Source organism: Notolepis coatsorum (assembly GCF_963971535.1).
Source record: "Notolepis coatsorum genome assembly, chromosome: 17".
NCBI lineage: Eukaryota > Metazoa > Chordata > Actinopteri > Aulopiformes > Paralepididae > Notolepis > Notolepis coatsorum.
In genome coordinates, this window is record NC_140181.1 from 68837194 (window position 1) to 68850031 (window position 12838).

At 43.0% G+C, this 12838-nt stretch overlaps 1 protein-coding gene across 1 annotated transcript in view; it reads left to right on the top strand.

The window, feature by feature from the left end:
* Positions 1 to 12838, top strand: part of scn8aa (sodium channel, voltage gated, type VIII, alpha subunit a) — a gene marked incomplete at both ends in the record, with an annotated part of 99758 nt that overhangs the window by 22562 nt on the left and 64358 nt on the right. The window contains 8 exon segments of the mRNA XM_084333161.1: positions 1497 to 1518; positions 1521 to 1632; positions 3855 to 3935; positions 4247 to 4375; positions 6553 to 6644; positions 9476 to 9697; positions 9969 to 10032; positions 10268 to 10409. Coding sequence (XP_084189287.1) covers positions 1497 to 1518; positions 1521 to 1632; positions 3855 to 3935; positions 4247 to 4375; positions 6553 to 6644; positions 9476 to 9697; positions 9969 to 10032; positions 10268 to 10409 — 864 coding nt within the window.

The following is a 12838-nucleotide window of genomic DNA, read 5'->3' on the forward strand; positions in this document are numbered from 1 at the left end:
AGTTGACCATACTGCTGCCTTGGAATGTTGACAGTGTATAATATGGTGTCATAGCCTACTGTACCCCTTTGACCCACATAGCAACTATAGAAGCTCGTAAGATTACCTCATCACACAATCCACTCGCCCATTACACAACTGCCTTCATCTTGCCCGTGGATTTCAGTCCAATTATGTCAAGTGGTCACGTGAGGTGGAATAGTGTCTAGGCCTCTGGGTGTACGTAGGCTCTCCGAACGCTGCTCTGCGGAACATCTCCATGTCAGTGTCAACATGCTGTGTGTCAAAAAAGCGACCCTGTTTCTCATGGGTTTGGGCAGATTGTTTACCGTCATGCTACAGAGTGGGACATGATTTCATGTGTACGTTCCCTTGGCGCCTGGAGCCTGGCGCCTCTGCTCAGTGAGGAGCCCCCGAGACCAGAGGCCCTCTCACTGCTCCATCTACCTCCTCCTCCTCCTCTTCCTCCCCCTCCTCTACCTGCTCCGCCCTCCTCCTCTCCTTCATCTCTCTCTCTCTCCTCTCTCTCTCTCTCTCTCATCTCTCTCTCTCTCTCTCTCTCTCTCTCTCTCTCTCCTCTCTCTCTCTCTCTCCTCCGACTCCACTGTCTCCACTACACTAGGCCAGTGGTTCTGTGGGGCTTAATGCAGGGAGGGGGAGGCCTTGTTAAAAAGCACAAGGGTACATATCACTTTTGCAAATGCACACAGAGTCTCATTAAAGTTGCATGCAAATTGCCATGTTTTATTTAAACAATTATGAGGTTATCTGCTGAAAGAGGCTTTGCCAGCCCCTCTTGGTTTCTCTCTCTCTCTCTCTCTCTCTCTCTCTCTCTCTCTCTCTCTCTCTCTCTCTCTCTCTCTCTCTCTCTCTCTCTCTCTCCCCTTCTCTCCTCCTTTCAAAACCGCCACAGCCATGACAGGCAAACATGAGTCAAGGTTGCTGAACATTTCGAACAGGACATTTCTACATACTGAACATTTCCGGGGGAGTGGGAAGCATCGCTGTGATTGGTTGGCAGGGACTGGCTGACAGGGAGAGAGGGGAGAAAAAAAGTCCCAGACCATAGATTTTCACTTTTCTACTTTTCAGTTAATATTATGGATCAATTTATTTTATGTTTTTATTATGTGCATATATAATGTATATAATTTCGTATCCGTCGTAACCTAATATATATATATATTATATGTTTTTGTTACATATCAATATTTTGGTATGTAAGACATTGATACCAGCATTGATTATGCTATGCATCCTATGTTACCAATGAACATATTTAATGATTCTTTCCCTCTCTCTCTCTCTCTCTCTCTCTCTCTCTCTCTCTCTCTCTCTCTCTCTCTCTCTCTCTCTCTCTCTCTCTCTCTCTCCTCTCTCTCTCTCTCTCTCTCTCTCTCTCTCTCTCTCTCTCTCTCTCTCTCTCTCTCTCTCTCTCTCTCTCATTCTGTCTCTCTTCCTCTCTCTATCCTCTCTCTTTATCCTTCTCTCCACAGACATTTATAGTGCTAAATAGTGGAAGACAATCTTCCGCTTTAGTGCCAACCCTGCCTTGTACTTCATAAGTCCTTTTAATCTGGTTAGGCGAATAGCTATTAAAATTTTGATACATTCATATCCTTTCAAACGGCTGTCTTAACGGGGGGAGAGAGACAAAAGTGTTTCCTGTCCAAGGTGTCTATTATTCATGACGGTGATGATGTTGCCTTCCATCACGCTGCTACTGCTTGCTGTTTCATGTGCCTATGTAGTGCTGTAGGAGAGGACACTTATGTCATGGTTAGTCAGGAGGACTTAGAGCTGCCATCAGGGGGGGGGGGGGGGGGGGGGGGTCAAGACAAGAAGGTGGAAGTCCTGGCCAAATCTCTCATCTTATCATGCCATTTCATCTTGTATTGAGTCTTAATTAAATAGGTGAAATAGATAAATCAGTTCTGGCAATGTGTAGAGAACATTTAATTGGTTTTCAGGTATAAACTTCGGCTTTTTCTCAAAGCAAGTTATTTTATTATGTTAATCAGCAGGCACCCAGAAAAGTGGCAATTTTTTTTTACTTGAACTTGAGGACTGCATACTTTTTTTGCAAAGCTTAGCTTTATACGTTATACGTATAGCACATGCATGAGCCTGGTCTCTTTTGAAAGATAACATTCTGAAGTTACTAATGCAAAAAAGGAAAATCACTTTGAGTGCTAATGAAATAGAGTAACAGAGGTCTGAACTTGAGTTGAACTTGAACTTGTGTACTCACAATTTTCTTTAGTGGTTGTAAGAATCCATATTCCAATATTCCAGCATAGAGGTATGAGCTGCATTATATGAAGATATTGTCACTTAGTTTGAGTGAAGTTCAGTTGCATTGAAACAAGTGAAATTGTCTCACCCCATTTTTCCCCTCGTAAAATCAAATTTAGGACTCAGTACAAGATTACATTAGTTCTCATAGGAGATATAAGACCCTGTTATCACTGTAAGGCACAAGATCGATACTAAACACGACTCAACCTCAATGCTGAACAAGCTTATACTTTGCTAGCCCACAGTGATTTAAATAGAATGCCATCCCTCTCACAGGTGCGGCCAGAACACATCAGTCTAGCCGGTGGAGGCTGTGGCCCTCTTTGTAAAGAGAACCTTTAATTAAAGAAATGGAGAGGGGTAGGAAGCCAATCAGTTACAGCAGTAGTTTCTGCAGATCTAAGCAATTCCCTTGTACTGTAGGTAGGTCAGCTCGGTCGTTGAGTTATTAGATGCAGAAAATGACATTGAAACTGATCCCCCAAATGATACTAGCCCCCTCATTCATCTGCTCTCTGTGTCGTCTATAGTCACACACCGCCACAAGGCAAGATAGTATATGAAGGGTGGAATCACAAGAGTCGAGATTCAAGACTAATTTAGATTCCACTGCTATTTGAACAGCCACACAAATCCAGTTGAGTCTCTGTATATTATGAATCTTAAATATCCACATAAAGATGGCCAAAATACCATTCTAAATTAAGTAGTGTGGTGCTACGTAGAAGCCCTGGCCCTACTAATTGTATTCCACAGACTTTTTGTTTGTGACAGACCTGTGCAAAAAATCACATTGCGATCATTTTAATACTTTTTCCAATGAAGAGGAAACTGATGAAGCACAAATTGTCATTCCCTCCAATATCATGAATGGTATTGCAGTTGCACAATCACAATATGATTTCTTCTTCAAATCGCTCTGCCCTAGTGTGTGTGCGTATACAGTACGCACACACACTCGTGCAATTTCACCATGACTATCAGGATATCGCCCTTCCCGTTCTCAGCCATTACTGGCCATCTGGCTCGCCTTAATGTGTGGTTTGAAAAATATATCCTTTAAACTAATAACGTTCATTTTGAGGGTTGACTTCGTGTGCACCCTTCTTGCGGTAAATGCCTTACAGTGTTGAGGTCATGTCGTCACTGAGAACGAGCCATGTACTTCCACCTATATATACATGGGTTGAATATTTCATGGAGGAAATAATGGCCTTTGTGTGGGAAAAAATACAGTACTGTACGTGGCCGTGTGTAGCAACACTTAACCACCCTACTGTTAAGTGCTGCCTGTACGGTTTTCTGACCAGAAGCCTTTCACTAAAGGTTAAGTGCCACTGCAGTTCACTGGTTCTAGAAATAACATCACAGTATATATAAAGGGAGATATCATTAAGATTGTTAGCTTTAGTCATGGTTAAGTATTGACATTGTGAACATTGTACAGCATTGAACATTGAACATTGAACATTGTGTCAGCTAAATGACTAAATGTAAACGTAAATGTGAGCCTCTATATGTGTGTTTTTCCTTAACTGGTTCCCCACTCTTTTCAGCATGATCATTATGTGTACTATTTTGACCAACTGTATATTCATGACTTTTAGTGATCCTCCGGAGTGGTCCAAACAAGTAGAGTAAGTACACTTCTCCCTCTATGAACAGTATATTGTGTAACTGCCTCATCTCAGCCTTGTTTAAACGCCTGTTTACTGCCAATACAGAGTTTCAGCTATTAAACTGTCAGCTATTAAACTATCACTAGAATTTATGCTAGACTTTCAACTTCGAAATGTATCTTGCTCTTGCTATCCCTACTTTGGCATTTTTCCAGCGAATGAAAGCACAAGATGTTGAGTCATGGTTGAGCCTTGATCTAGCACGGTGGACTGATTCTGTCAATGCTTTTTTTGTCTTTGTCTTTTCTTGTCTTTTTCCTGTGTTTCAGGTACACATTCACGGGAATTTATACATTTGAGTCTCTTGTAAAAATATGTGCGCGAGGATTCTGTATAGACGGCTTTACGTTCCTGCGGGACCCATGGAATTGGCTGGATTTCATGGTCATCTCTATGGCGTAAGTATCCCGTATATATTAATAGAAACCAACCGTCCCTTTCTAGCACGGTGAGGGACCCTTTGAAATCATTTACAAAATATCACAGTTGATTAGCGACAGGTCAGTGCACCAGTGAGGAAACTCAGACAGTAGCAATCAATGCCAGTGATGATTGTGTGCCTTTCCTTTTTCTTTCTTTTCTTTCTTCTTTCTTTCTTTCTTTCTTTCTTTCTTTCTTTCTTTCTTTCTTTTTCTTCTTTCTTTCTTTCTTTCTTTCTTTCTTTCTTTCTTTCTTTCTTTCTTTCTTTCTTTCTTTCTTTCTTTCTTTCTTTCTTTCTTTCTTTCTTTCTTACTTTCTTTCTTTCTTTCTTTCTTTCTTTCTTCTTTCTTTCTTTCTTTCTTTCTTTCTTTCTTTCTTTCTTTCTTTCCCTTCTTTCTTTTCTTTCTTCTTTCTTTCTTTCTTTCTTTCTTTCTTTCTTTCTTTCTTTCTTTCTTCTTTCTTTCTTTCTTTCTTTCTTTCTTTCTTTCTTTCCTTCTTTCTTTCTTTCTTCTTCTTTCTTCTTCTTTCTTTCTTTCTTTCTTTCTTTCTTTTCTTTCTTTCTTTCTTTCTTTCTTTCTTTCTTTCTTTCTTTCTTCTTCCTTTCCTTTCTCTCTCCCTCCTTCCTGCTGTCTCTTTCTCTTTATCTCTTTCCTGATTATTTCTCTCTCTTTCTCTCTCTCTTTCTGACTCTTTCTCTGACTATTTCTCTATTTCTGATTATTTCTCTCTTTCTGACTCTGTCTCGCTCTTTATCTCTTTCTCTTTCTCTTTCTGACTCTCACTCTCGCTCTCTCTTTCTGACTCTCTCGCTCTCTCTTTCTGACTCTCTCTCTCTTTCTCTCTTTCTGACTCTCTCGCTCTCTCTTTCTGACTCTCTCTCTCTTTCTCTTTCTGACTCACCCTCGCTATCTCTTTCTGACTCTCTTTCTGATTCTATCTCTCTTCATGTCTCTCTCTCTCTCTTTCTGACTCTCTTGCTCTTTCTGACTTCTCTTTCTGACTCTCTTGCTCTTTCTGACTCTCTTTCTGACTCTCTCTCTCTCTCTCTCTCTCTCTCTCTCTCTCTCTCTCTCTCTCTCTCTCTTTCTTCCTGAATCCATTGAAATAAGACTCTACTGATTTCCTCACTTTGGGAATGAGGGCCTCCACCAGGCCCTCCACTGCTCCTTGAGAACAGTCTTCATCTGAAACCATGCATCTATCTGACTCTCTTCCCTCTCTCTCTCTCTCTCTCTCTCTCTCTCTCTCTCTCGCTCGCTTCGCTCTCTCTCTCTCTCTCTCTCTCTCTCTCTCTCTCTCTCTCTCTCTCTCTCTCTCTCTCTCTCTTCTCTCTCTCTCTCTCTCTCTCTCATCTCTCTCTCTCTCTCTCATTCACTGTTCCTCCTTTCAATCAAGAGAACCACAAGATCACATTTATAGCTCGCAGCTGTTAGATATTATATTGCACCCATTAGTGGTTCAATAGCCAGTATAACGACAATTATATTAGGGCCGGTGATATGGAGAAAATAAATCCCTATATTCAGAAGGACCTTTATATATATACATGGTATCTGTTGACTTATGTAAGTAAAGTGACATAATACATACTGTACAGTACAGTACTCTAGTTGATCATCATGTTCATCATGTTGGACTGCAGGTTAATGTGAAGTGTGATACAGTATAAAACTATTTTTCCAATTGACATTCTCAAGAAATCGAATTTCCAAATTTGTTTAAAGAAATCTGACTTGGCTTTCATGATCAGTAAAATGTCAGCTTACTTTTTTTCATTTTCGCTTGATAATCTTCCTGTAAATAACCGGCTGTTGTAACTGTGGTTTGATCCTGCAGGTATATAACAGAGTTTGTAAACCTAGGCAATGTCTCAGCTCTGCGCACGTTCAGGGTGTTGAGGGCATTGAAAACTATTTCTGTAATTCCAGGTAAGACAGGACTTGGGGGAGGGGCGGGATCGGTGTTAGGTGTGCGTGTGTTTTTTTTTCCTTTCTCTCTTTGGTTTCCCTTCCTTTCCCCCTTCCTCCTCGTCCTCTTCCTCCGTGGACAGGCTCTGTGCGTGGCGTCTCCTCCTGGTTCGGTGGTGTCGTGCTCTTTGGCGTGTGTGGTTTTGTCATTGGTGTCTGTTCTGTGTGTGATCCTTCCCCTGTTTCAGATATGTAACAGAGTTTGTGGACCTGGGCAATGTATCTGCACTCAGAACGTTCAGGGTTCTCCGAGCATTGAAAACTATCTCTGTCATTCCAGGTGAGACTAAGTTTAAACACTAAGGCTGATCCTCTCACCCTTTTTTTTCTTACTCACTATTATGATTATGATTTTTTTAAGCAACTAAAAAAATAAAATAATTGGAGATAACCATTTTTTTGATATTTTTTTCTCTCAAATTATCAAAAATGGTAATAATACATTTTTGATAGGCTTTGCAGTCTACTCCAGGGCGCTCCAACGTGTCTGCGTTCTTCTCTTCCCCAGCATCTCATCATGAATGAGGCTAGTGTTCAGGCAGCCAGCTGTGTTGCTCCTCAGAAATAACCTTTGAGCCACTGGCTTCACTAGATTTTCGGGCTGAGCAAAAACCCTTTTTATTATCAAAGAAAAAATTGTGGCAAATACTTACGTATTAAGAATTGATTAAGATGCTAAAAATGTAGTACTCTTGAAGACAAACATGAGGTGATTGTACACGGGACAGATCAGCTAAGGAATTATAATTAGGAATAGCTTGACAAATTTGTACCGATTTGAGTAACAAAAGAAACAATACGGTTCTTGTGGTGTGAGGTCTGAGTACAACAGGAAGATACATAACATAATACGAAGATAATATACTGCAAATGTAGTGATTGGATTGGAATCAAAGGTGTAACAAACACCCCATGTTTCTATCAAAAGCAAGGATGAAATTTATGAAAACATTTCTTTCGACCCGATTAAGAGAAACCTTGTAAACGTCCGTGTTAGGATGAGCAGCGACATAGCTCTAAGTGAGATCCCACAGAATCTACATATTATTTATGTATGAAGACTGCCAAGCCTAGTTTGTGAACATATCTCTTATGCTGCATGATGCTTTTCAGTCACTCGCTTTACAATATTAGCCTACTAAGAGCTTGGCTGACAAATGGCATTGAAAGTTTAATTTGCCCTTTTTCTTTCTCTTTGTTTGATTACTAATTTGTATTTTTACGACGACTTGAATGATATGACACAAAAAAAAGCAAAAAGTATTTCTACTCTCATTATAAAGGTTGGGGGACGCTGGTGGGATGGTTGAATGACCTATTGACCCTTTTGAGTGACAGTGACCACACGCATCTGTCTACTGATTGAGGATGTTGAACCATTTATTTTACTCAAAACAGCTGTGAATCGCTTCCATTTTTTTCAAGTGTATCTCAAATGGAGGGCATGACCTCAGAAGATCCCAAATACAAACAACATTTGGGCATATTGTAATGAAATGCCTTATAAAATAATACATTGGTGGTTTTATGTAGATTTTTCTCATCTACCCTAGATTTTGACACAAATTCGACACTTTCCATTTGACCTTATTAGTTTCATTTCACCGGGAATGTGTGAATACAATTTGAAAGCCTAAATTTAGAGCATATCTTTGCAACCAGAGCCTACTGTACCTGTTTATAACAAACAGAAAGGGGGGTCAGGTGGAGGGCCATCCTGGTTCCAGGTTTGAGCTCCCCCTGGACCCCACGCGAATGATGCCAGTCGACGCCTGTCCCGTCAGGTAAAGCCGTTTTGTCTTTAGTAAGTAGATAATTTGGAAGAGACAGACCGCACGGTCGGGGTAAGGGGAGTCAGTGCCTAACCCTAACACAAGTACACAAGACAGTTCAAGAAAGTGCCGCCGATTTTGGCCACTGGCATTGAACTGCTCCTGTTCAGCCTTGGAGTTTAAATGACCTGCATGCTCTGGTTTCTAGCCCCCTCCCCCCTTGCCTGTGCCTCTCCCCCTCCCCCCTTGCCTGTGCCTCCCCCCTCTCTCATGCCTCCCCTCCTCCTCCTCGTTGTGCTGCTGTGTTTCTCTCTTTCTTATGGATTTTTTTCCTCTCACTCTACAGAGTCTTTCCCTTCTTTTGTCACTCGAGCCGCCACTCGGTAACGCAGTCAAACATCTCTCCGGAGGTCTAATCTTCTCATTCTGGCCCAAACTAGTCTAAGAGCCTGTTTTGTGGGGCAGTTGGTTTCGGTATTGGGATATTGTGTGGACTGTGTCCTGGCAGCTCTGAAGAGAAGGGAAAGGCTCCTGAATATTTCCTGTTTGTTTTTTAATCTTAACGATGATGTTTTGTATGTCCTACTTTGTCGATTTCCCATGTCCAATTTGTATTACTACTACCCATATCCAACACTGAAATCCTATTCTGCTTATAATATATTATAAAATATTATTATTATTTTTTTATTAACATTTATAGACAAACAACACTAGACAGACAATACTTACAATGACATCCATAACACAACAATGCACTAACATGGGCCCCTTGAATATGGCTGCGTTCAGCCTCCCAGACCCCCATAAGAGGGACCCCCCCTTTCCCGCCATCCACCCCCAGAAATAGGGCTCCCCCACATCCCAGGTCCGTCCCACGCAGGGATAAAATATTATTTTAGTGCAGTATTTAGTAGTTTTTATTCATTTGAACTTTCATTCTGAAGTTCTCCAGCATGGGAGGCCACTCATAAGACATCTACAATATACATGTACATTACCGTATGCATCTTTGATAAAGATAAATCATAAAGATTTACATTATCCTCTAACTTGTGAAATGTCAGTACTTTTGTATTGTTAAGGTACCTTTTATTTTGTAGTGCTACAGTACATGCACATCTCCCATGTTCTTACCACAATCTAGTCTGAACAGACTATAGAGACAGATCTCTTGGAAGAGATTATCATATGACCAGTATCACATCACCTACAACAGTATTAGAGTACTATACCTGTAAAATCCCCAGAGACACTCATACAGATGTGAGGCATTGGCAACTCTTGCATCACCTGCATGGTTTGTGTATGTGTTTGTCTGTGTGCGGCTGCCCTGCAGGCCTGAAGACCATTGTTGGCGCCTTGATCCAGTCAGTGAAGAAGCTGTCGGACGTCATGATCCTGACCGTCTTCTGCCTCAGTGTCTTTGCCCTCATCGGCCTCCAGCTCTTCATGGGCAACCTGCGCCAAAAGTGTGTCATCTGGCCAATCAATCAAACTGAGAATTACCTGGCCAACGGCAGTAAGGGCTTCGAGTGGAACGAATACATCATGAATGACAGTAAGTGTGTGAAAAGCGTTGCTCTTGGCCAACAACAATGAGCCAGGCGCTACAGTGTCCTCTAGGAATTTAGAGCACAGAGCCCACGCATCCCGATGCTAAATATGCCAATGTCCTTTTGGCTCTAGATGGACATAAATCACATTTAAATGAAGTACACTGATGAGAAAGTTTGCTGGCAGTTTGAAGTTAAGAGTTTAGGCTTGAACTGATGTCCAACGGACTGCAATGCTGTAAACAATGACTTGTGACTTTTTTTTCTCCTCCTCAGCCAATTTCTACTTCCTGCCAGGCCAGCTTGATGCTCTTCTCTGTGGTAATAGCTCGGACTCTGGGTGAGTAGCAGGCCTCTCTGCCCTCCTCCTCCTCCTCCTCCTCCTCCTCCTCCTCCTCCTCCTCTTCCTCTTCCTCTTCCTCTTCCTCTTCCTCTTCCTCTTCCTCCTCCTCCTCGTCCTGGTACCCAGACCCCTTCCCCTTCTCCTATAACCCGCCACCCGGTCGCTACATTTGTTTGTAAGGAAATAATGCTGAGTCATTGTTTTGTGCCCCTTTCCATTGCCCCCCTTTCAGCCGCTGCCCAGAGGGATTCACATGCATGAAAGCTGGGAAGAACCCAAACTACGGCTACACCAGCTTTGACAGCTTTGGCTGGGCCTTCCTGGCTCTCTTCCGCCTCATGACACAGGACTTCTGGGAGAACCTCTACATGCTGGTAAGATGGATGGCGTCACCGTAGGCCTATACACACACACACACACACACACACACACACACACACACACACACACACACACACACACACACACACACACACACACACACACAGACACACACACATAGACACACACACATACACATAGACACACACACACACACATAGACACACACACACACACACACACACACACACACACACACACATAGACACACACACACACACACACACACACACACACACATGCACACACACACACACACATGCACTGCATCAATGTCACATACTCATCTTGACTAGCTCATCGTAGAGGGGGTGGGAGGGATTCTCCAGGATAGCAGCCAGCTTCCTTCTCATTGCCCTCTCTGCCACCACCTCTAGGCTGACCACAGAGCTAGCCTTCCTCACCAGCTTGTTCAGTTTGTTGTTGTCCCTCGAGTAGCCCCCCCAGCATGCCACAGCATAGAAGAGGACGCTGGCCACTACAGACTGGTAGAATGACTGCAGCAGTCTATTGCAAACATTGAAGGACCCGAGTCTCCTCAGGAAGAACAGTCTGCTCTGTCCCTTCCTGTAGAGGGCCTCTGTGTTGTCCGACCAGTCCAGTTTATTGTTCAGGTGTACACCAAGGGACTTATATGACTCCACCACCTCCACCTCATCCCCTCAGATGGTGATGGGAATCGTGGGGGGCCTCTTCTTGCCCCTCCGGAAGCTCTTTGGTTTTACTGGTGTTGAGTTGGAGGTGGTTGCTGTCGCTCCACCCTACAAAGCTCTCCACCAGGGCTCTATACTCCTCCTCCTCCTCATCGTCGTCTGTGATGTAGCTTACGATGGAGGAGTCGTCAGAGAACTTCTGCAGGTGGCACCCGCTTGAGTTGTGGCAGAAGTCTGAGGTATAGAGGGTGAAAAGGAAAGGTGACACTGACAGCACATTTCCTTGGGGGGCGCCGTGTTGCTCACCAGTACGTCAGACTGACTGTCCTGTAGTCTGACGTACTGCAGCCTGTCAGTGAGATAGTCCTTGATCCAGATATTATCTGTTTATCGAGCTTATTGCAATAACGTTATACCTGATGCTTAATGCTTATTGTCAATCCAAACAGTCACAGTTACCATTTGTAATAATTTTCATTACATTATCTCCGCTCTGTCTGCACTTCAGCAGCTCTCTACTCATGGAATGGCAGATTTCTTGAGGAAAATTACAGGTTTTGGTACAGCGAGGATGTCTGGAGTGTTGGGTCCATGTAGCACATGCAAACTATGCAAAGTGAGGGACATTTTGTCAGCACAATTTGGAAATGCACAAACAAACCATTGTTTTGTCGTTTAGGTAAGGTAGTCAAGTCAAGTCAAGAGTTTTATTTGTCACGGCATACAAGCATACAGTGAAATGCGGGGGGTCATGCCCGCAGCGATTGTGCAATAATACAAGTAATAAGAATAGGAATGAGAATAAGACATTTGTGCAATAATACAAGTAATAAGAATAAGACATAACAGGTATAATGTACATAAAGTATACAAAAAGCATGGTAAGACATGCTAAGGTCCTGCGATAGTGCAATACAATGTTAACTACGGATGAGGCACTGGGTGTTATGTACACTACTATACTATACAATCTACATTTATACTATGTGTCCTTATGCTAACTTGCTATATCCATCTATTTACTATACAAGAACCACTCCCGTTCTTTTTTATTTTTTTTAAGTGACCTTTTCATTGTGTAAAGTGACCGTTGAGTGTGAGCGTGTGCAGCATGTGTGTGTGTGTGTTCATGCTAAAGTGACTGCTAGTGTGTGAGCGAGCGTATACAGTGTGTGTGTTGTGTGTGTGCTCGTGTGTGCTTGTGTGTGGAGAGTTCAGTGTTCAAGACTCTGATGGCCTGGGGGAAGAAGCTGAGCCGAAGTCTCTCTGTCCTAGTTGCTGGTGTTCGCAGGCGTTTGCCTGACCTCAGCAGCTTGAACAGGCTGTTGTTGGGGTGGTGAGGGTCTTTCATTATTCTGCAGGCTCTGGATTTGCACCTCTTGTTATATAAGACCTGCAGGGGTGGTAGTGCAATACCCGTAGTACGCTCAGCTGAGCGCACCACTCTCTGTAGGGCCTTCTTGTCCTGTGCCTTGCTGTTTCCATACCAGGCAGTGATGTTTCCAGTCAAGATGCTCTCTACAGCTCCGGAGTAGAAGGACTGGAGTATCTTCCCCGATACTCTGAACTTCCTTAACTGTCTCAGGTGGTAGAGGCGATGCTTCGCCTTCTTTACGACTGAGTCTATGTGTGTTGTCCATGTCAGGTCTTCTGAGATGTGGACCCTCAGGTACTTGAAGCTGCTCACCCTGTCCACGGTATCCCCGTTTATGTTCAGGAGCAGGCTGTTGTCCTGGAACCAGCGTTCCAGTACCTCAACCTCCTCCCGG